Genomic DNA, 25,042 nt, shown 5'->3' on the forward strand with positions numbered 1-25,042 from the left:
AGTCACGCTCGTTAGCACCTGTAATATCAGTTATTCTCTTCAGCCCATCGTGACCATTTGTGAGGAATTCTGGTTGTTGCATAAAGTCTAAAGAGAGAAACTTTTCTCAGCTTGAAATATTTGCAACTGCTTGGATTTATTCATACTGCTTTTCTACTTTTAATGACTTAAACCTCTGAAGCATGCATGTGGCTAATAGTTACCAAAGACTGAGACTGAGAAAAACATGCACACAGCATCTGTAATGATGCCCGCCGAGTTCTTAAGGAACATTTGAAGCTTTGGGTGTCGGGTTTGGGCATCGGTTCCTGATTTTTCTGTCCTGTGAGGCCTTGAAATGAAGCCACGTCTGCGTCTGACCACACGTGGCTTTGCCGGCGTGTGGAAATGAGTTGTGAGCAGTTCAACTACAAACTGATTTTCCACTTTGCATTAACATACACATATCCATTACCTAGTTGCTTATTGGCATGCATATGAGAGCAGCACCTTGGCTCTTTAAATCACTTCAAAGAGGTTTCTGGTGTTTCTTCAAGTGAGCCACTAAAAGGACTACGTCCTTAAGCGTCAGCGTTTATCTACAGTCATCCCACTCTGCATGCTTCACATCAGGTAACGTGTCATTAACCAATACGCAGGAACAAGCACACGAGGAAACAAGGTGTCTGTGATGTGATATTTGCAGCTGCTGCTGGTCGTAGAACTCGATTGATAAAAACCAGAGCGACTGGTCTCTGAATGCGGCCGTGGTGTAAATGGAGAGCGTGTGTCAGTGAGTTTGTGGGAAGCAGTTGCTGCGTGACAGGTTTCGGTGGGAGGATGCGTGATGATGAACCCACAGTCTCTCTGTGAATCACTGCAGTGTGACAGAAAGTTCAGTTACCTTTTCTTTCATCTGAGGTTTGTAAGAAATGTCAGAACTTTTCATAGTAACAGATGTGTTTTCTGAATGTTGGCTGATGTTTAAATTGTTCTCTCTGATTGTTTTTGTCCCAATATGTTTGGATGTAATTTTTTTTTTTTTTTTTTGGCAAATGAATTGGTTGACAGAATAAGCAATAATTTTAATAATAGACTGTTTTGAGTCATCTTTAAAGCGAAAATGCCAAAATCCTGTTTGCTGCGTATTTTGGTTGGTTGGACAAAGATTTTGAGGCGTCAGGTTGGATTTTTTTTACTTCTTTCTGATATTGTGTATGCCAATTGGTTTATCAGTTGTTTAAAGAATAATCCATGGATTAATGGATAATGATAATAATCGTTAGTTGCTGTTTCGATTGATTTGATTATGTCTCGACCTCTCTGAACCCCACAACCTGTTCGTGGATTTGAAATCGCCAAAATTACACCATTTATCACAGCCAGAAACTGTACAAACAGAAATATCGTCAGATTGTCACATTTCTGACGGTCCTTGAATGAGTCATGTGCCGCCAACTGTGCCAGGAAAAATAACCAAATCTAATCTATCTAATCTTTTTTTTTTTAAAGATATTTAACTTATGGTTTTTCACTTTCTAAGATTTGTGACCTTATAACTTGTTATACTGCAGAAAAAGACATTTCTGACGTCTTCGTACTTCTAGATAGTGACTGTGCTGTTTCTATAGAGGTGCAGTACTTAAATATTACAGTAAAAATGTAACAGGACGTCCAGAAACTGGTTGTGGTTCAGAGGGTTGAAGTTTAAATTGTTGTACTCGTGTCTCTGTTGGAAAACAGTCTCGGTATCGGTGAGAAGTCTCTTCTCAGTCCAGGATTTAAACAGTAACCTGTGTAGTTCACTGCATCCCTGTGCTGCTGCTGCTGCTGCTGCTGCTGCTGCTGCTGCTGCTGCTGCTGTGCACTGCTTTGCCAGCTGGGGTGAAATATCTCTGTGCTGCTGCCACTGAGATGTATGTGTGACATTCTGCTTGAATGTATGTGCAGCCACTTAACAGGGAGCAGAGAGCAGAAGTGGGACAGAGCAATAAACACAGTAAAGGGGGTAATTTGACATTTTTCTCCAGGAGGCATGGGCCTCTTTAAGCTTCACTATCAGCTTATGATGTTTACGGTCTTGGACACAGTCAGGTGGACTGTAGAGTAGATAAACCAGCCCAACAGGCACATTATGCAGGTCTAACCCTGCTTCTTACTCTCAGCTGGGGCTTTTTATGACCCTTGATGGTAGATGCACTGAAATAATGTAAAAACAAAGTGTAAATAAGCTTCTGGTTGCTGAGCAATCATTGAATTTTAGGAAGCTGCTCACAAGCGGATATGGGAGACAACAACATGATTGTCTCTTCCTCCCTGATGAAATGAAACAAATCATATTTGTGCTTTTGTGCTCTGAGGGCTATAAGATGGACCCGTTCCTGTTTGCAGGATGACTGGCACAGCTGCAACGCAGTCAAGTTTGCTTTATGCTGTACCTACGCTGCTGTCCTGAAATCTGGGATATTATGGCAGTGTGCTTTCACTGGGCAGGAAAGGAGGAGGAGTATGAAAACTGATCTCCTTGGCCAGAACTGAACCTGATACGTTGCAGTTAAATGGTTTGCATCTTAAGCACTCGACTACAAGGAGGCCTGTAGTATCTGACAGTGAACAGAAAACACTGTATTTCCAATGTGGTGGTGAAAGCAGGGCATCTGCTGCAGCTGATCTAAGCTGTCTATTTAAAGTATTTAACTGGTATCCTTAAATGACCCCGAATGCAGCAGCCTCAGATCAGAACGGGAGTGAACTGAGCTGAACTCAGACGTGTCTCTTATCTTTTATCTTCTGTTGCCTCTGGTGTTATCCCCCCAGTCATCCAGCAGTGTTTCAGCAACACTACCACCACTGCTGCAGAGGACAGAAACAAAGATCTGCTGGCTGAAAGTCAGACGTTGTTTTATTTTGACACACAAATCACACAAGTGCTTTAACGTATTGAGAACGAGTGCAGGCTTGAACTGACGCTGAAACCCCAACTGAAGTGCAAATAGTCACTCTGTGTCATATTTCTGCAAACAAAATCCACATTGACTCAAAAGTACGCTAAATGGCCAAAAGTATGTGGACATCCCTGTCCTGTTTTTAGTTTAAGGTGCATGATGATGCTGCAGCATGCTACAGCTGCAGCAGTTAGTCAATTTGTTGATTAGTTGATTGACAGAAATTAATTGGCAACTATTTTGATGATTTATTAATTGTTTCAAAAATTTTGAAGCAAAAATGCCAAATATTCACTGTTTCCAGCTCCTCAAACGTGAGGATTTTATGCTTTAAATAAACTGAGCAATCTGGATGCGTCACCTTGGGCAACAGGCTTTTTACAGACTATTTTCTCTATTTTACAGAGAAAACAATCGATTAAATAATGGAGAAAACAATCAGCAGTTGCAGCGGCTGCAACGTACAGTGATATATTAGACCAAGGTGTTCGTCCAGCTCTGTGTCAGCAGTTTGCGTTTGGCACACAGCAGCTCCGTTAAGAAATGCTTTTCCCAGTTTGGTGTCGAAGAACTTGCCTGGCCCGCATCGAAGCCTGACCTCAGCCCCACCCAGCACCTCTGGGAGGAACTGGAAAGCGGACTGTGAGCCAGACCTCATCGCCCGGCATCGGCGTTGAACCTCACTAATGCTCTTGGCTGAATGGGAGCAAATCCCTGCAGCCAGGTCCAACATCTGGTGGAGAGCCTGAAAGTCGAGGGGTGGAGGCTGTCGGAGGAGCATGTAAAGGCTGATGATACGTTAAATGGTCTAATGGGTGTCATCTTGTCCACACAGGACCACATGCTCTGGGCTAGCTCATTTAGTGTTGATATTGTCTTAGCTATAAATGTGCTTCTGTGCTCATTTCATAAAGTTTTCACCTTATATGTTAATCTCACATCTGTGTCGGCACTGACATGTTTTTGACATGTTTGATGGCAGATGTCAACATCTGTCTTGTTCTGCCCACAGTGCCTAACATCCTGGTGTTGTTTTATGTCGGTGCACGCTGTCCAAGCAAACCAGACACTCCTGAGTTCGCTTCAGACGTGCTTGGTGTGAACGTGACCTCGGCTCAACCCGCTCAAATAAAGCATTACATCACCGAGGAGTCGCCGGGCATCATGTGACAATAACATCTGCGTGAAGCTCATCAGCGCGTGACGGCTCTTTAATAGGCAGCAGTACAGTGCGTGTCCTCAGCAGCCCCCGTCACATTTCATCCCTGTCGACTAACTGGGCTAATTTCACGGTCTGATGAGCAGACAGAGGCAGGCTGGCAGACTTACTGTTGTTACCGGAGAGTTTAAAGGGATAGTTCAGGGTTTTATGAGCCACTTATCAATAGTCGGTGTATTACTGACTGTAGACGGCGGCCGGCACGCCCTCGGTTTGTGGACGGGGACAGCGGCGAGCTTTGGTGTTGCTAAAGGGCTGGTTTTGATTCACCAAAGTCACACAATAGCACAAACTAACATAACGACTGAGGCAGCGGCCGTGTGCTGCGAGGTAAAATGACTGTTTTTGTCAAAGGAGTCTGGTGGCTTTGGAGAGCGCGACACACCGGCTTCAGTTCCAGCAGAAAGGGCTCGCTGATGGAAAGGTGAAGCAGTGAAAATATTCAGAATAAAATGTCTGCTTGATATTTACCTCGCCCCCGTCCACAGCAGCGAGCTGCTTAGCTTCCGTGCCGGTGCTCTGTGTAATACTCTGACTATTGATAAGTACCTCATGTAACCCCACTCCAAAAAGCCTGAACCATCTCTCTAAAGGCTGCGTTTTGAATTTCCTGCCGTGCATGTGTGCTCGGAGGAGGATGAAACGGTGGTGGGTGTTCGCCTGGCATTCCCTCTGCCATCGTGACTGGAGTGGTCGAACTCCTACAATTAGGCAATGAATCACACCAAGTGATGGCAGGACGAGTCACTGCTGCCTGGCTGGAGGACAGAAATCTGTTGCCCTCCGTGGAGGACGGCTACAACTTTCAGGAACAGCGTACAGTATTACGCTTGTGTGGTGAAGTGGTAATGCATTCTTTGTTTGATCTCTCCTGCCGAGCCGTGGCATTTGGCTTGTCAATCAGACGGCGTGGGTGGTACAGTGAAGTATTTATTCTTTGGAGATTTCCATTGCACTCGAACTTGAATTCACTCTCTGGCCAAGCGTTGGATGACAAGGCTGATCACTTCATATTTGTATGGAAAATGGTGTGGAAACTGGGGGAAACACCAGCCTGGTTCTGTCCAAAGGTAACAGATCTGCCTTGCAGCAGCTCAGAAACAGAAAATCATCGGCACACAACCCTCATACAACTTTCACCTCAGTTTTTGCACAGATCAAACAAACCGTGTGCTTTTGTGTTGTAGTGTTGTGACGTACACGAACAAACTGGTTCTTTTGAACGGCTCGTTAACATGAACGATGGGAACCGAGTCGCAGCTGGGAACCGTTCTTTTTTTTTTCTGAGTAACATGGGGAGGAGCGCTGCCCAGCTGCGCGGTGCTTATTAGATATGCAAATAGCATCACGCCACCTTGTGCACGCTGCCTTCATGTGAGTGCGCCAGTAGCAAAAAGAAGCAAAGCACTTTCAAAGCAGAGTGATATGGCGCCACCCTGTGGAATATTTGCAATTAATCCAGATCAGACTGTAAAATCTAATCCACACATAACGTTATAATCAATATTTCAGAATAATTTAAACTCATATCTGTGGGATATCTGAATTCATTCCTCCCAGTGGTTATTTCCAAGATAAAACGAGTTAAGGCCAGACTGCCTTCTTAAAACTTAATAAATATAAAAATGAGCCAGTTTTTTGAACGGCTCACCAAGATCCGGCTCCCCTCAAAGAGCCATAAATCCCATCTCTATTGTGTTGCTGGTTGTCAGATTTTGCACAGAGCCAGGATACCTGCTTCTCCCTGTTTCCAGTCTTTATGCTAAGCTAAGCTAAGCTAAGCTAAGCGGCTGCTGGAGGCTTAATGTTCAGCATACAGACGTGACTTTCTAACTCTGCGAAGAAAGAGGAAAAGCATATATCCCAAAATATTCCTGTAAAGCAGCTCTGGTTGAAGGTTTTATTCTTTACTCTCCAGGAATACCATTGTTGGGATATCACCCAGCCCCAAGTTTCCGATCGCAACAGCGTTTTAACAGCTTTGCCGCTTGTTTCTTTTTGTGTTACAGGCTCCAATGAGAGGCTCTCCATGATGAGGAGCTAACACTGTTGGCCGCACAACCGCAGGAAGAGACGTGGCCGCTGCACCATCCACAGTCGACGCATGGCGGTATTAGGGGTAAGAACCGCACTGACAGAAGAAGAAATCATCTCAGGAGTAAACTGTAAACTCAGATGTTGATGACATGATGCTGAGAAATAATGGTGGAGTTAACAGAGTTTAGGGTTTTTCAATTTTCTCAGTTTTCAATTGAGAAACTGAGCCCTTCTTCTAATTTTATACACTTTTTGTTTGACCAATAAAGTTACATCTTATATCTTAACATCTGAATATAGCTTAATAGATACTGGTCTTGGAAACTACATCACTCCAATGTTGACTTTTAACTACAAATTAGGTTCATTATTATTAATCTAATGATTATTTTCTCAGTTTGCAGATTTCTTGTTTGATATATAAAATGAAATCGTTAAAAATATTCACAAAATAGTAAAAACAAATAGTGTTTTATCCCACCGATATTCAGTGTGCTTTAATAAGAAAAGCTAGAGAATATTTAGCATTTCTGAGAAGAATTACTTAAATAAATTGGTTATCCAAGTAGTTGTCAGTTATTTTTCTATTGTTCCGCTAATTGATTGATTGACTAATATTTCAGCTTTGACATATTAGATGAGGCCATTTGAAAAAAGTCATAAGATGACAAAAATGCACCACACATTTAAAAATCACAGTTTCTCCCCTCAGGTTTGTGTTATTCGGTAGTTTTCTCTTGTCCGTCTGTCTTGTCTCTGTTCATCCACTGTCTTTATCTTCCTCGTATCCATCTCGGCGTCCAGACGCTTTCACCGTTTTAACAGTCAGCGAGGATTTCAGAACAGGTTGGAGCCTCTAAATGATGGATGTCCGCTGTCTCAGTGTCTAACTCGCCAGGCACAACCAGCCATTATCTGAGTTATAGCCGGGCGTAATTCCACATCTGATGGTTTGGCTGCAGCTGTTGTATCTGTTGGTTAGTCAGCCCGATCAGTCAGTTACTGCGTTTTACTCCACGTGACACCTCGTTGCACTTTGTTGTTAAAGCGAGTTGGTCGATGAGCTGCTGCAGCTGACGAACCATCAAGTGTGCCAACGAAGCCGGTTTTAGTTTTGCAAGTGAAATGAGCCTGAAGTGAAAGGGTCGTATTTTGTGTTAGACGAACATTCATTAACGAAGCTGCTCTTAAGTCCTCGGAAACACAAGCTGTCCAGAGTAGGTGGGGTTGACGAAATGAATGGTCTGGTCTGACACAACGATCTCTCCAATGTAAAAACCAGCCAGACAGCCGGACAGCCTCCTCAGGGTGGTTCTCTGTAGTCGAGCTGATGCCAGACCGCCGTCTAGGCTCTTCAAAAGAAAACTTCTTTTAAAGACGCAGCTCAGACATTCTCTTTGAGTTTATTTAAGAGTTATCCCTGCTAGTGATGAATAGATATTCACTTTAGGATCCACCAGTTCATCGGGGCACAGCTATTTGATTTTGCTGCGGCTCTTATATTCAAAACCAAAGTTCCTTTACAAACTACGCCACGTCGAGCTTCCACGCCAGTTTAAACTCGCTGGCTTGTGCTCAGTCGGGTCAGATCAAAGCACTGCTGTTATATCAGACGATTGAGCGACAGCGGCCAGAAGATCCGCGGTGATAAGATGCTCGCTGCCAGTGCACAGTGCATTAGTAAACAGCCCTAAAGAGGGCGCCGCTTTTACGCGCCATTGACTCTAGACAAGCGTGCCATCGGTTAAAGACACACCTTCAGGTGGATAGCACTTCTGAAATGGAGCAAATCCCTGCTGAGCTGGGCTGATGTGCTTTTACAGTTACCATGACACATGTGCTAATGCTAATGCTAACTGATTTCATTCAGCGCCCTGAGGTCAGCTGGGTTAATGATGGTAAATGATGTGTTACATCACACAGGATGATTTTTTACAGACGCATTGTTGCACTTTACCACCTGTCACTCGCGGTTTTAGTGAACTTGTGTTCATCTCGGTCGAAGTCTCGTATCTGCAGCAGCTGACTGTCCCTGCTTGCTCGGCTCTGCGAGAACAGAGCAGGCTCCCTGTGACTTGTTGATGATGTTACTCACAGAGTGAAACCACGGTTAGTCATTCAGTTACTCAACACACTCGGCTTCTGGATCGCAAATCACTGCTTTCAACATCGTTGTCGCGTGCATCTTTTTGGGGCATGAATCACCAGCTGCGCTCCCTGTCGCTGCCTGTTAGTCCTGCGGGGTCTCGTTGGGATCTTGCAGGTACACGTTGAGGCGAGGACTCGGGGTAGTACAGCTGATCTCTGTTCGCTGTCTTCACCGAGGTTTGAAATTAGCTATGAGCGATTTCTGCCAGCAGGACGGTGTTATAGTGGGCCTGTACCTGACGGTGTGTCTCTGAGTACAGAAACATCACAGCAGTGTTTGAAGAGTAACATCAAACAGGCTGCTCGTGCTGCAATAGACTCTTAAAAGTTTTCTTCAAAAGGACACACGAAGAAGATGAAACACAGGTGATGCAGTTACGGTAGCTGGCGGGAAAGCAGGAGTGATGGCTCTCTCGCTCCTTGGATACAGTCAGACCAAGCATAGAAAACACAGAGGCCCCTCTAGCTGACATAAAATGCTGCAGTGATATCCAGCCTGGTGTTCGTTGTTGTGATCAGCTGTGTATAACTAGCTGTGTTGTACTGCAGCAGCTTTTATTCAGTGGTTTTAGTGGTGCAGCACCTGTTCTCTGAGGCATTGGTCTGGCTAGTTGAAGCTAGCTGTTGTGTTTGATTATCTTTCATATCATTCAAGATTTATTGTATAATTGCTTTTTTTTGGAAAACAGTGTGAATGATGGGTTCCCTGATTTGTTTATATTCACCAAAATGGTCAGAAAAACTTCACAGATTTTTCAAACGTTAAAAAATAATGCATCAAACTGTCATACACACAAAAATAAAAGGCTGGAATTGCTGCCTGGATGTGGTGCAGACGTCAGCCCGGCAGAAGCTGTTGCTCTTCACGCCTGTAGATGGCGCACACCGGTATGTTTACACCTGCACGTTTAAATCGCTTCTGCCGTAACTCGTCTTGTCTTTACAGGATGAAGCACAGGCTGGAGCAAGACTAGACTTTTGAAACTGCTAATGATCTGGGTCTGGGCCGTCAATCACAAGATGTGCTCGTTTCTTATACCAAAGAAGACCACAGCGTAACTGTAATGAATGTTCTGGTTACGGGGGCCGATTTAAGTTCAGCTGCAGTTTAAACCCATGAGGGATTCAGTCTTTACATCCCTTCCGTCTGCATGTTGCTTCTCTCTTTGCCACTCTGGGCTTACAACTTCCTTTATCTGAGCATCTGTGATGTTACGCAACTTACACTTAAGCCATTTATCTATAAATGTAGAGCAGCACACAATGCGTGAGCAGGAAGTGGCACACAGCTTCTCCCACAGACCAGTCGGACAGATTAGTGGTTGCAGAGATTGAACCTAGAACCTCTTGGTGAAGGATCACCTTGATACCTGCAGAAAAGACCCAAAATACAAGTTACTGACTAACAATAACTGAATGAAGATGATAATAATCATGAAGACCTGTTGCGCGTCAGCGGCTGCAGTGAGTCACCGCTGGACGTCCTCCTGTCAGTTTGTGTGAGTTTAACGAGTTTTAACCCTTGACTGTGTTTTGCTCTTCCTCTGCAGAACCCCGACATGCTGACGAGGAAGATAAAGCTCTGTCACATCAACGCCCACATCACATGTCGCCTGTGTGAGGGCTACCTGATCGACGCCACCACTGTCACAGAGTGCTTACACACCTGTAGGTCCCCCCCACACACACCAGCTCTTTTCCTGTCTGTCTGCGTGGCTTCAGATCTTCTTTCATTTTCGCTTCTGCTGCTCGTCTCTTGCTTTTCTTCCTGTTTGTCGGCTCTAATCTTGTTTTAGTCTCAGCGGTTTCTCTTGTTTGTTTGACACGTTGGCTGTGTTTGTCTCCAGTGGTTTTTCTCAGCTCGAGAGGTGTTTCCTGCAGGACTTACTCCTGATGGGAAGACACCTGGAGGCAGAGCGATGCCTCTGTGATCCATGCGGCTGTTTCTAGCTGGGTTTGGACTCACAGCACTGCGTTTAAATCGGTATCTTCTGTCATCTGCTGTCAACTTCATCTTCAACCCGCAGCTTGATGATTTCCCCCCATCATTCCGCATTCTCATGAGCGTAATTTCTAAGGAACGCCTTGAGGGACTCACTTTAAATTTGGCTCAAATGAACTGATTTGATGTTAGTGGTCACTGCGACCACACACACATTTTTAGCCGTAACTCCAGAATTCAAACGCTAATTAAGATAAAATTTCACACAAACGTCTCATCGGATAAATCATGTGATGGCAGTTTATGTGCAAAAGGTCAAAGTTCAGCTTCATTGTGACATCACGATGTTGTGCAGAAACACTTTTCTGGCCGTTATTCAGCAGCAGAACTCAGAAACCGAAGGCAGATTGTGCCGACAGTTTAGATCTTCTGTGCCGCCAGGTTCATCCACGTTTTCCAGCTTGTAGCTTCTTTGTAGCAACGTCCATATCTGAAGCATTGTAGTCCACCACAAGCTGATTGGTTGTCTTTGCACCATGTGATGAAGCTCTCTATCAGTCCTCTGTACTCCTGCACACATCAGTAGAGTGAGAACTTCCATTTCACCAAAAAAAGACACTTAATGCTTTTTATTAAATTCCCACAAATTCAGACAGACGTGGATGTAAATGCACCTTCTCTGGTTGGTCGCGAGGTGATAATTCTAGTTATTTATGTCAAGCACAATCTCATCCAGTAAACAAACCAGTCGCTCTGTTTCTATGAATGTCATTTTGAAGAATCGGGAGTCAGTGCCTTTAAACCTGAAGCGAACACACACTCACGGACTCACGGCGTCAAAGAAAATGAGATTCTTGTCACCGGCAGGTAATCTGCACATTTATTAGCTCAGAAGAAGGTGAGAAGATGTCGCCTCTCATTCACACAGCGGTACATCATTAGCTGGTGTTTGCAGTAAAGTAGAACAGCACCGTCTGTTTGTGTCTTCGGTTACTATCATTATGCTGTCTGGACTAAGTCTTAAAAGAACAGAAGTAGAAAAGCCTGGAAGCTTCTTGCATGAAGGGTTTTTCTCTTGAAAATACATGAAGGTCAGTTGCACATAGCTTCTTCCAGCCACTCTGCTTACGTTACGTCCTCAAATAAATTTTGAGTTTGTTTTTATGCTCGTGTCTTCTAACCCGATGAATTTAATAAAATCTGTTTACTGTTTTCAAACGAGCTCAACGGGGTAGACTCTATAAGAATAAAAACCCTCTTTTAGTCCTAATCCATATGTGTTGCTGGTATTCAGTCCTGACTTCGCCAGTGTCATTGGTCAGTTTTCTGCATCTTTATTAATGAGCTTAGTCTCAACAAAGTTAACCGAACACTTAGCTGTTACAGTTATTGAACGAAGTACGGCAGACATTTTTTAAATTGGGTTTAATTTCATTCCAAGACGACGCGTGTCTACAGTTTAAGTCCCATCTCGTCATGAAGCATCTGCACTGTGTTGTGTTTGGATGTCTGAAGCTCCGAAAGAAGCTTTTTGACATCATGTGGCTTTGTTTTACTTTCCTAAAGTAATTTTGTCAAAGTTAACTATTTTTGCCAAAGCATTTTCTTTCCAACATTTGTTTCCAGACATAGAGACGACGGCTCGTTACTCAGAATTTGAATGAGTGATTTCGAGTGAACCCTGCAGAAGTACAAAAGTATTTGCATCAAAATACACTTGAAGTACGAAAGTGAAAGTATTCATCATGCAGAATGGCCCATTTATAATAATGCACATTACTGATGCATTAATATGTACATCACATCATTGTTTCAGCTATGAGTGAAAAGCACTGCAATTGCCTGCAGTAGAAGTATAGAGTAGCATAAAATCAAAATACTCAAGTACAAGTACCTCAGAACTGTTCTTTAGTACACTTTAGGAGTAAATTTATTTGTTGCATCCCACCGTTGCTCCCTCATTTATGTAAATAAGAAGAGAAAATGAGGGACAGCGCTCAGTATGATGAAGTCCAGCACCAAACCAGCTTCTGTGACCTCAATAGCAAAACCCTGATTCCAAAAACGCGAATGAAAACACAATCAATCATTCACAAACAAACTGTGTTTACTGACACTAAAGTGTTCCTGAGCTCATGCAGTGACCTTTATACCATCATGTTCACAAAGTGTTGAACCTCGCTCGAACCTTGCTGTGAGCCACTGAGCCTTTCAATCATGACACCATCACCTGTTACCAATCAACCTGTTTACCTGTGGAATGATCCAAACAGGTGTTTTTTGGAGCGTTCCACATCTTTCCCAGTCTTTTGTTGCTCCTGTCACAACTTGTTTGAAACGTGTTGCTGCATCAGATTCAGAATAAACAGATATTTACAAAAATCAATGAAGCTGATGAAGTGAAACATTAAATATATCGTCTTTGTGCTGTTTCAGTTTGACTTAATGTCAAAAAGGATCAGCAGGTTTTCACATTCTGTTTTATTCCTGTCTGTGTTTATCAGTATTTGCGTTACAGTGCATGAAAACAGTTTGTTCTGATGCAGAGTTGATAATTCCTTCTGTTCTGCGTGTTAAACAATCTTTCATACAGGCTGTGATGTTCATATCACGTCGGCAGCGAACACATTCGAGCTGATTGTGTTTTAAACTGCTGTGAAGAGAAAACAAATCAACATTCTTCAAAGAGGAAATCACACGAAACCCTCGCTGTGTCTCAGTTGTAGCAGTTCAAAAATAGACCACATGGGCCTATTTCCTAAATTAACACTTAATGAACATTATTTGGAATGTGAGCATAATTAACAATTATAGGTTTTAATGGGTTTGGAGAGTTGAATGAGCAGCCAGTTTGATTAGTGAGTATCTGAAGCCTGTTCAAGTGCTGCATTCAAAAGCCGCTCCGCGTGTTCGTGTCCAGTGATCTTTTAAATACGACCGCAGTAAGCAAACTTTATTTGTGTGGCACATTTCAAAACAAAGCACATTACAGAAGAGAGAGAAATAAACAAAGAGATACGGCACGAAACCACAAAATCTAAATGTTTGTAGTGTCAAACATCGGGAAAAAAGCCAAAGAAAACAAAGGATTTTTAAAACCTGCCTCTGACTTCGCTTCAGACTTGGTGGAGCAACAAGCTCTGGAAACGGCGCTGCAGCATGTCAGTATCTGATTTTTTTTGTTTTTGTTTTCCTGCTAATTTGTAGAAAAACGCTTGATAAAATGCAGCTGCAGACCATCTGAGGGCTTGTTGCCACTTTTTGTAGCTCTTGCGAAACAGGTTTTAAGGCAGAGCTTCCTCTCAGAGTCCTCCCCCGTCTAGCACACGCTTCCTGTACAGCCAACGAGGCCTCGGATAATTTTCAGCCTCGTTTTTTTCTAAAACCGTCACGTGCTCCGTCAGGCTGTGCTCGACATTGCTGAGCAGCTTCGTGGTGCTTCTACAGCTGAAGCTCATGTGCATGCCAGAGTGAAACAGAAGTAGCGCGCCCTTGAATTAGCCGTTTTGTAAATCCTGGCTGAGTCGTCGTGATCTCGGCCCGATTGCTTCATCTGCAACCTCTGGTGCCCTTGAATGCTCACATGAAGTTGTGCAGCTACCAGCATTGTTTTGCTGACACGAAGATAAACGCTGGTGGTTTGACAAGTACCAAGCTGATCTTTTGTGGTTCTTGTTGTGAAATCATAATTGTCTGGTACTTCAAACTAATGACAGGAGTCTGTGGATTTTGAGCTCGAAGGCATTCGCACCCCCGCTGTGTTTGGAGCCGTTAAATCAAGCTCGGCACATTTATTCTCGGTACAGTGCATTTGGGTCGGTGAGAACAATCTAATCAAACTGGAGTGTGGGCCAATCAGCCGCTCTCTGGTTTGCCTGAAAGAGATTAAAGTGAAAGCTTTTTTGTTTTTTAAAGTGAGAACAACCCACCAGACCAGGTACAACGCCTAATTCTGAGTACCTTAAGTTGTTTTCTCATGCTGATGTTTGCAGCATGAACTAATTCTCATTTGCTCCAAAGCAAACAAGCATCAGCAAAGAACAGTGAACTTGTTTGTGACGGATCCAGACGGTGTAATGTCTCATCTGTCCACCAGAAGGAGCCCTTTCATCACAGATGGGAGCCGCTATGCCCACTGTAAACATCAGAGCTTCATCGAGACGCTTTGATTCCCCCTCTCACTTTGAAAAAACGGGCCCGCTGTCGGAGAGTTGAGACAAAGAGATTCACATCACGTCGCCTCTGCAGCTGCTCCGGCAGACTGAGCTCCACTGCGATAAAAATGTCAGGTGGAGATGGATTTGATGGAGGCGTGTGTGCAGTGAATCTATTACGATATGTCCTGCGTTACGCACATGAAGGTTTCCAGAGGTGAAAGGTCAAGTGATTTCTGTAATCATCATCTTTAATTTAGATTAATCACAAAAAGTCAAAAATCAGTGCTTTAGATAGTCAAGAGTGTGTTTTCATTATATCGCTATGCACATCTTTGTTCTGCAGAATGACCACGTCCATCCTCCGATCGCTTTGTTTCTTTGACGGTGTAGCAGATTAATCAGTTAGTTGATTGATGGAAAATTAATTTCTTATGAAAGAATCCTGAACATTCTGCGAGTCCAGTCTCTCAAATGTGAAGCTTTTTTCCGTTCTGTGTCATTTTAAATTGAATATCCTGCTTGGATGGTTGATCAGACTGGGCTTTGGAAAATTGTGATGGGCTTTTTTAATGTTTAATTTTCAGCCACGTTATAGACCAAATGATTCATTAATTGAAAAAAGAATGAACATATTAATCAATGAGTAAAATAATAGTTTGTTTTTGTGACTCAGGAGGAAATTCACATCCTGTTGGCAACATTTCCAGTTTAATAATTCAGTTTATCGTCTCGCAGCTTGTGCAGCCGAAGAATAAGCTTCAACTCTTAAATCACCAACATTATGAGAGGTGTTCAACCAATATTTGCTAATTTAATGCTCTGAAAGTGAATCATCGGCCAGTATTTATTATTAGTATGTGTACAGCATACACATCTAACAAAGATTCTTCACCAGGCTTATTGTGACCAAGATGTGATGAGACATTTTACAGTATAGAACAGTGCTCTCTGGTGGACAAACGTGGTATCGGAGACACAAGGTGGGCTTCCATCCACCTGTTTTATGCACCTTTTCTATTTACGCATAAAACATGTGAGTGGAAATGCTGAAAATTTGAAAAAAGCCCCAAAAAATGTTTTTAGGACAAAGTGCAATGGAAAGAGATTTAGCGAATGAATCATGATGGACATAAATGACACATTTGCAGAATGTTTTCTTCATAACTGTGTGTGTGTTTGTGTGTGTGTGTGTTTTTCCAGTCTGTAGAAGCTGCCTAGTGAAGTATCTGGAGGAAAACAACACGTGCCCCACGTGTAGGATTGTTATTCATCAGAGCCATCCACTGCAGTATATCGGGTGAGTGAGGGAGCCGCTGCATAACACACACACACACACACACACACACACACACACACACACACACACACACACACTTGCGCAGGTGCAGTGAGATGTCGTCTTTCAGTTTCATGTTCCTCCATTCTTATTTTCTGTCTCCACTGCACACCACCCCTCTTTAGGTTTCTTTCTGCACAATAACAAACATATCTTGCACACACATGCAGTACATGCAGACCCATGGATGCATGCACACACTGAGATTTTGACATTGCAGAAAAAGCCCCTGAGGGTCTGCTGAGGGTGGTCTGTGTTTCTGTGTGTGTTTATAGGGTTAGATACAGGCTCAATTGATGAATTAATGCTGCACACGACAGCAGTTATACCTTAACTCATTCACAGTTCTCTTTTCAAGCCTGCATGATAACATATCATTGCAGTAAAAGAGATGACCTGTGACCTGTGAACGCCTCTCATTCTGAGTACTCGACTGATTTAGTGTTATGCTAATTGGACACTGACAGTAAACAAAAATGATCAAAATGGATGCAGCAGAACCACTGATTCTTTTTTTAATTTCACACATTCTTCCTCGTCAAAGCCAGCCGCCTGCGTTACCCACGATGCAGCTGGACCGCTGACAGCTTGGTTCAGAGATTCGCCGTGTTGTGCTAATAGCAGCTAATGTAGCCTCGAGCCTCTAGCCTGCAGCAAAGATGAGGAGCAGGCTACAGAGCTCTGGCTCACGTCTTTGTAACTGATGCTGACTCGAGTGACATCACTCGAGGCAAGGAGCCACAGAAGGCTTTATACAACTTTAAAGAACCTGAAAACCTGCAATCAGACTTTGATTAGGAAATTTTGGTGGACTTCCCCTTTAATGTCTCAAAACAAGTTATATACATGAGCAATCTTACAGTTTACACCCTGAACACGACAAAGGAGCTAGTGAAACTGCAGTCAGAGCGTCTTTAGCTTCTGTAATGTGCCATATTTCTGAATAAAACTGAATATCGACCATACATGATCATGGGTTAATGGATCCTGATGGATCAAATGGTTTTCTCATCAGGTAAGAATAAAGATGCAGTGTTTTGGGCGTCGAGTCAGCCTTTTACTGTTTTGGGAAGTTCACTCCGCTAGACTGAACGCTCCTCGCTGAGGGATTTTGTTGTTCGTGCCCCTCTGAGCGCTCATGCATTAATGTCTGATTAATGAGACACACAAACTTAATGTGCACCAGCAATTTAGTCATTACCATCTGAACTGCGCTGTCTGCAGACTCATTGTTGCAGGAAATGCTCCATTTCAAACACATTAGCTCTTTGCACAGCTACTTTTTGCCTCATTGTTTGCAGGAAATTGGAGTTGATGGGAAACATCACAAGTGATTTGAAGGCAAAACGCCCAACAGACGACAGTTAAACCCCATCTGCTCATGAAGATTGATCAAAGTTGATGTTTGAGATTGAACTCAAAATCACACTCAGACGTCTCCTCACAGAGAATTGGCTCAGCAGAACTAATCCTGCCTCTTGTACTGTCGAGTGGGGCTTTCCTTCATGCTTTTAATCTGTTTTATTACTTGAAATGATTCTGGATATGAAAAACAATCACAAAAAGACTTAACAATATGCTAAATCCTTGCAAAGAACATTTAGACATTTCTTAGTTGTGGGAAGGAAATTAGTTAATGTAGCTGCTGTGCATCAATAATAACCGTTTTTTTGTAAACACAGTATATAAGTTTAAGTCACAGCTGTTGTTTATGATGACCTTAAAGGCCCTGCACACCCATGAGAAAACCCACACAGGCGATTTTACTTACTCAGTGATTCTTATTGGTGTATCCAGTCTCGTGACCTTCAGATTGAGTGATCACACCTGTGTTTAGAGCAGCCTCCAGCACTGTCATTGGCTGAATCTCCCAGAAGGATGGTGTTCATCCCCTCAGTAGAGCTCCACTCACTTTTAAAATCTGCTGAAACAGAGGTGGCTCTTAATTTAGACTGTCACATTTGTACACAGCGGTGTGTGGCAGTAACGGCGTTGAAACCTGTTGTGTTGGCTGTGAGGATATGCTTCCAGCTCCGTCCAGCAGGGGTCAGTGTTCTGCTGCGCTTCAGTACGAGGCTCAGCTTCAGGCAGCTAATTTTGGCCCCAGATACAATGACTCTCCCAGTGGACAGCAGGGGGGACAAAAGTGCTACGTTTTTCAAGGGTTTCTCCTCCAGAATTGCAGCAAACTCGACATGTCATGTCCGCTGTTTGCCACGGCTGGATGTCAAAACGCACTATCATGGTGAGGACAGACCTGAGCCCACACTGTGCACCTGTGTCACCTGAGCTACCTAACAGTGAAATGCTATTTAACACTCTGACTGACGGAGCATATGCTGCACACTGGCCTGAGCTGGTGCCATTTGAATTTTCCTGTCCATCACAACGTCATCTGGATCCAAAGGGGGCTTTCTCATGTAGCTGTGCCCACAGTTGAACAATTTCGTGTTTTAGAGAATTATCTTAAAACAATAAACACAGTATTCTGTAGCCTTTCCTGTAGATATAACACATCCTGTGACGACTTCTCGGTGGGCTTCAGACCTGCATGTTTGGAACACTGCTGCAGATTAGAAAAAGCCATTTTAAATCCAAAGTGATCCAGTACAAGTGCAGAATTCAAATGCTGTTGCCCCATAGTGTTTATTTCCACTGGCTAATGAGGTAACATCATTTCCTTGTTCTTTTAGCCATGACAGAACAATGCAAGACATTGTCTACAAGTTGGTACCGGGACTTCAAGAGGGTAAGTGTCTTTCTTTATGATACAGCTCACAAGAGATCCACCTGATAACCTTAAAACTTTCATTGTGCTGTACTGACGGCTGCCATCACCGTCTGTATATGTTCACAAACTGGCTCGACACCGCTGAGAAACAAATGCAGTGCTTTGCATAACTATTCGCTGACTTGGATTTTTCATTCTGTCATGTTCTGACAGATTAAAATATATTTCATGGGGATTGTATGTATGTGATGGACCAACACAAAAGAGTCCATCATTTTGAAGTGTGGGGGATGTTGAATGGTTTTAGAATATTTAGAAATAAAAATCTGGAAAGTGTTGAGTGCATATGTATTCACCCAGTTTGCTCCATAACTAAGAACAGGTGCAACAAATTGCCTTCAGGAGTCACACAATTTGGCAAATAGAATCCACCTGTGTGTAATTTAATCTCAATATAAATACACCTGTTCCATGAAGGCCTCAGAGGGCCTTACCAAACAAACCATGAAGACCAAGGAGCTCAACAAACAGGCTGGGGAGGAACCAAGCAGGGCTGGGTTATAAAAAATATCCCAAGCCTCGTGGAGCACCATTAAATCCATCCATCCATTAGAAAACGACCAAGAGAGGGCTGTCCACCTCAACTGATGGAGCGGGAACGTTAATCAGAGAAGCGACCAAGAAGCCGATGGTAACTCTGGAGGAGCCGGAAAGATCAACGGCTCAGGTGGGAGAATATGGCCACAGGACAAGTATCGGTCTCCACAAATCTGGCCTTTATGGAAGAGTGGTGAGAAGAAAGCCGTTTCTGAAAGAAAGCCTAAAGACAGCCATGTGGAGACACAGCAAACAGAAGGAAGAAGGTGGAAGAAGGTTCTCTGGTCACCTGAGATGAAAATTAAATGATCGGCTGCAGATCACCCTGAGCACACCACCCCCACGGTGAAACACGGTGGTGGCAGCATCATGCTGTGGTGATGTTTGACTGTGACTGGGACATCGGTCAGGACTGAGGGCAAGATGGATGGAGCCAAATACAGAGCACTTCACAAAATCTGTTTCAGTCTCCAAGAGACTGGAGACTGAAGGTGCAGCTGCACAATGACCTGATGCATACAACCAGAGCTGCACTGGAATGGTTTAAGGCAAGAGGGCTTTGAGCTGCTAATGGAGATTTGAGCTGCTAATGGACGATATCTATCCGATCTGACTGAGCTTGAGCTATTTTACCAAGAAGAGTGTTCAGACTGTGGCGTGACTAGCTGGTAGAGACACACCTCAGAAGACAGAAGGTGGCTCTACCGAGTATTTACTCATACTTGTGCATTATTTGTGCTTTTTTTTTCTAAGCACTGCACACGTCCTGTTAATGTCCAATAAAAACCATTTGAATTCCAGGTTGTAACGCTCCAAAATGTCCAATATATCGTCCAAGGGGGCTGAATAATTATGCAAGGCACTGTACCTTATGATAAAATATTCTTGCTGTCATTGCTGGGCTTAATGAAGCAGGTAACAGCACGCACGCACACACACACACACACCGCTGAATTTGAAATGCTCAGTGACAGCAGTGACCTTGAGAAAGAGACACTGCCCGCTCTCATTTCCTCTCCGTCTCCTCCTCTCACGCAGCGGAGATAAAGAAGCAGAGGGATTTCTACCAGAAGTTGGGGATGGAGGTGCCTGGAGACATTAAAGGAGAGCTTTGCAACATGAAGACTCATCTAGATCAGCGCAATGGTACGGTCCCCCCACACGTGCTCCTTCAGATTCTGTCTTTGGTTGATTATTAACAAAACTGTCATATATAAATTCTCACATTTGGCCAAAGAGGAACTTGAATTGTCCTTCACTGAAAGTAAAAATGCATCCCAACAGACAGCAGCCCCTGCCCCAGGTTTCCTCTTATCCAACGTGACCTTAATGTAGTTCATCACATACATGGGGGGGCCACAGTGCGCCAAAAGGTGTTGTTTACCTTATTATGTGATATGAGTGTTGAAGTTTGTCCAAAGGGCTGTAGGGGTCAGTTTGCCTGAGGTGATCAAACAAAACAAAAAGAACAAGTGAACGCATCATCCAAGTGATGGAAGGTAGAAACACACAGTTTAAGACATTAACACAGCTCATAAATCGACTCTAAAGAGTAAATATCTACAGCGGAACTTTAGATTTATTGCTTTAATAGATTCCATCGTTGGCTGTGTGAGATGGCGCAGCGGTTGAGTTTGCCTCGTCTGATTACTGAACAGGAGCCATGTAGCCGCCATGTTTACGTTCTTTCATTCAGCGTGATGCAGAGCTGGATGGCCGAGTTCTGCAGTGGAGGTGGTTTGATAAACGTGTAACTAAAAAAAAGGGGATAGCTGAAGCTCCACCAGCTTCAGAAAAGTTAAAGGTTCCCCGTGGAGCAGGTTTTCGTTGAGGTCTGCATGCGCACACGCCAGTGTTACCAAAACAGTGACCCATGAATGGTTTCACACTATTTCCCTGATCAACAGGTGGCAGATCCATGCTGAGATATGCAGCAGTGAGCCGGGAAAGGCTGCGAAGAAGAAGACTGTGAGCTAGTAAACATGGATTTAAGTGGGCTAAACCGTGCCGGTTGAAAAACAGCCTATTTTTACATGTTGGACTCAGCGCTGTGAACGTGCTGTCTCAAATCTGCTGGAATTTGTTTCTCGGCACTGTGAGTGTATGGTACGAAGCCCCCGACTCATAATGAGAAACATTAGACGCACGACCACAAGTAACAGCGGAAGCCGTTAAGCAGTAGAGATGAAGGCAATTTAGCCAATCAGAACGAGTCCCCGGCCTGTTTCTCGTGCACATCGGCTTTTCCGTAGCAGCCCGCTTCCGAGGGCTGGTGTGAATGTGTGCCCAGAGGGCTGTAATGCTGGCAGGCCTAATCGCTCGCTTAATCCCCCTCTCTGATTTTGGTAATTAAGGCTCAAATGGAAGTGGAACTGCTCTCCGGCTTCCCGTGCCTCGTCGCTCGAAGACAGGTTTAGCTACAGCACACGCGCACAAACACACACAGATACACACATACGTGTTCATACACAAATACATTTTAAAAGCAGACGGCGACAGAGGTGCAGAGTCGGGGAGTGATCGATTGCATTTCTCCATTTCTGTTCAGCGCGCTAAAAAACAAAAACAAATACGTCTCAAGGCTTTGGGCTTTGGCTCCACACACGGAAATGTCACGTTACCACCATCCGTCTTTACCTACGGCAGGGTTTTTGGTGCCATGAAGGCTATAGTTCAGTTACAAACCTGCAAAGACCTGAATTTCTGCACACAGGTTGGAGGATAGGTGCCGGTAGAGACGCAGTGATCCCTCCTCTTCATCGTACTAGAGCTTCAGCGGTTCATGGCACACCGCGGTATGAAAATTGCTGGTTACTGTATCGTGTGCATTTGCTTATCTGTGGGATTGAATAATAACAATTGTTTCCTGTGATACCTACAGTCCACTTTAAGAAATGGGGGTCAACATCAGCAGTCCTACAAGCTAAAAGATCTTCCTAAGTTCAGCTGGAGCTTATGTGGTACCATCCTTTTAGTACAGAGTTAATCTTCATCAGTGCAGGGACGAAGACTCTGTTCTAAGACTAGTGTTGGTGAACACAGTGTAGTGATACTGAGTATGAACGGCGCCCTGTAGTGTTAATGCACAGCTAGCGAACTCTAGAGGCTCTGCTGTCCCTTACGATCAATCAAAAACAGCAGACCTTGTCGTTTTTAGAGCCGGCCGGTTCCACTAATGAGTCCAAAAAGATCTTTTGTGTTATTTCATATAGTGAGAATTTATGTTTTCGGCATCACCGCAGGGCTTTAAAAGTTTTCACAGGGAAGCACACACAGCCAGACTCTGGCTTGTTTACCTCCACTCTGAGCGGGATGCTCCTCATTAACTCTTATTTAAGAAAGGCAAAGCAAAGTGAACACATGGTAAAGCAGAGATCACACTACACTAACTACAGGCGACAGTGGCCGCTATGTTAATGTTGCCCCTGCCAGCGAGCTGAACCGCATTACGCTTAATTAAAGGCTCATTTATCCAGAGTCCCTTAGAAATAGAAACCTTCTCCGGGGTCCTCTCTAACCGGCTGAGGTAAATGAAATCTTTTGGCGCCTTGCTAACGACGCAGGACAGAGCGGCGCTTCCTAATTCATCAGAGCTGAATTCAGGCCCAGAAGTGTTAATGCTGCTAACGTTAAGTCCAATAAATTTACTGGAGCTGGTCCCGGCGACGTTGGCGTGGAGAAATGCCAACATCGTCTCCTCAAGAACAAAAAACACAACAACTGTGCTTGTAGCTTCGTGATGATGATTTCCAGGGAACTGAAAAAGTTGAATAATTGTATTTCCTCAGCCCCCAGAAAACCGTGTTAACCTTTGGGACAGGGAAAGCTAAATTGCGGTTAAAATGGTTTTCAAATAACAGCAAAATGATGCTCACCATCTGTTGCCATGGCCCTGTGGCCAAAATAGAGCTGTTTGTCCCTCCGACAGCAAAACTGGTTTGGGGGGGGGGGGCACTTCAGGAACACTGGGCCTTGTGCTCAATCCCAAAATGATTTATTAATATCCACCAAGTTAACACAATAATATCCAACATACAGCAAGACATATGAAACACTTTGCTCCCACAGAATTACGTAATCAGGTTGCAAGAGCATCGTTCCACTTCTCCGCAATTTAACAGGCATCTTTTGGCCGCTTGCTTTTTATTAGACAGACGATTGCAGAGCAGCAACGAGAAGTGAGGCGAGAGAAAGATTCACGTTGTGGTTCAATGTTGGCGCCTTAATCCTGAGGCCACCAGGACACCCGTTACCAAGAAGCAAACGATACGCCGTGAGCCTGAGTTGCCTGTTTTGCCCTGTTGATCGTCCAGCTGTGCCTTTTGGCTTGAGAAAATTTTTCGCACTTTTTTTATGTTAACCTGCACACTGGCGAGGTCTTGATGCGCATCATATCGGACTGGTGCTCATCAACTTGTCAGGTTTTGCAGCTGTCCAAATATTTCCCATCAACGTCTCAGAAAAGCTAAAACTTTGCACCCTCCATCTGCACATCCTGGCTACTGCACCTTCTGTCTGCATGATGCGTTCAAAGGGTGCCGTTTATTTTGGCATCACATGGCAGAAGAACACGTTAACTTCATACCTCACTATCACTTCATATTTCTGAAGATCTGTCAGAAGTAGTGTATTTAGCAATTCAGCGGCGAAACACGGATCGTTCAGAACATACTGAACCATGCAGGTAAACATTGTTTCATGCGGATTTGAGCGCTGCAGCAGATGTGATGTATAGACAGTGTCTGGCTGAAGCTGATTGGAAGTCCTGGATAGGCTTTTAAATTCTGGTTACAGATGTTTCAGAGCCAAGTTTAAAGCTGACAAGTGTTTGAAAAAGGAGCAAAGTGTTCCTGAGACGCTACAAAAGGACAGAGAAACACACGTGGTATGCTCCATAGATGGCACTGTGACATTGAAACACCACACACGAAGATGAGCTCTATTCGCTTTGGTTTTAAGTGTGTGTGTTAGCAGTGAGTTTTCTTCTAAGCACTACTTAACAGAACAAAAACTGGCTTTCCAGCAGCACACAACAGACTTATTTCTCCGAACTGTCTGGTTTCCTGAGCACTCATGGAGGGACATGGTGCCATGATGAGTCTGCTGAGTGCACTTTTCTTTTTCTGCCAATATAAGCTCCCACACACACACACAGCTAGTTTACTCCTTCCCAACGTAGCCTCACTTGAAATCATCATTGTACACACATTTATGATTTTATTATATGTGAGAGATCCCAAATGAGCGAGTGAGTGAGACAGAAGGAAACCCTCGAGGAGGACAAACTGCTCAGCTCTGAAAATCCCCAGACACAAGCAATCATCCCAGCACCCCAAACACAGACAGGCTCTTCATGTCTGTTTGGAGTCACTGAGACACTCCAGGGTTGTTTGAAGGTGAGGCACAACAATAAGAGCGAGCCCCTCTTGATAAGCAATCAGCCAGGCCAGCGCTGGAGACAATCACCGCAGAGACACCCGGGCAGGCTCAGACCTCTACCGGTAATACTCAGTGGAATTGGTGACAGTTTCCCGAACGGAAAATGGTCACAGAGAGGTGAATGCAATCTTATCTGCAGTCTGAGCTGAAGTAAGCTGTACACACACACACACACACACACACATATATATATATATATATATATATATATATACACACACACACACACCACGTTATTACATCCACTGAATGCAGGAAGAGTAGACTGGATTTCTTGTGTTTTCTAAGGGTACAGAAAAGCAATACCTAATTTGTGCAGCAATTGTGTGACAGTTTTGACTTTGATAAGTAAGTTTCATATCGAAAAATTCAATACTGCTGATACTCCAGTATCACAACCAAACAGAGAGAAAAGTAAAGCCCCACCTGTCCTGGATGACTTTGTAGCAGCTGCTTCACAGGGAGTTCAGAGCTGCTTAGGTGACTGTCGTCCACTGTGTTTATGTGGGCAC

The 25,042-nt window shown here is 43.9% G+C and overlaps 1 protein-coding gene across 1 annotated transcript in view; it reads left to right on the forward strand.

Moving 5' to 3' along the window:
• The window catches only part of LOC121611832 (polycomb group RING finger protein 3), a 51,485-nt gene that overhangs the window by 17,844 nt on the left and 8,599 nt on the right, over window positions 1–25,042 (forward strand). The window contains exons 2-6 of the mRNA XM_041944537.1: window positions 6,153–6,262; window positions 9,879–9,996; window positions 15,628–15,724; window positions 18,457–18,512; window positions 20,130–20,237. Coding sequence (XP_041800471.1) covers window positions 6,248–6,262; window positions 9,879–9,996; window positions 15,628–15,724; window positions 18,457–18,512; window positions 20,130–20,237 — 394 coding nt within the window. The 5' untranslated portion in view covers window positions 6,153–6,247. The remainder of the gene's footprint in view (window positions 1–6,152; window positions 6,263–9,878; window positions 9,997–15,627; window positions 15,725–18,456; window positions 18,513–20,129; window positions 20,238–25,042) is intronic.

Source organism: Chelmon rostratus, chromosome 9 (assembly GCF_017976325.1).
Source record: "Chelmon rostratus isolate fCheRos1 chromosome 9, fCheRos1.pri, whole genome shotgun sequence".
NCBI lineage: Eukaryota > Metazoa > Chordata > Actinopteri > Chaetodontiformes > Chaetodontidae > Chelmon > Chelmon rostratus.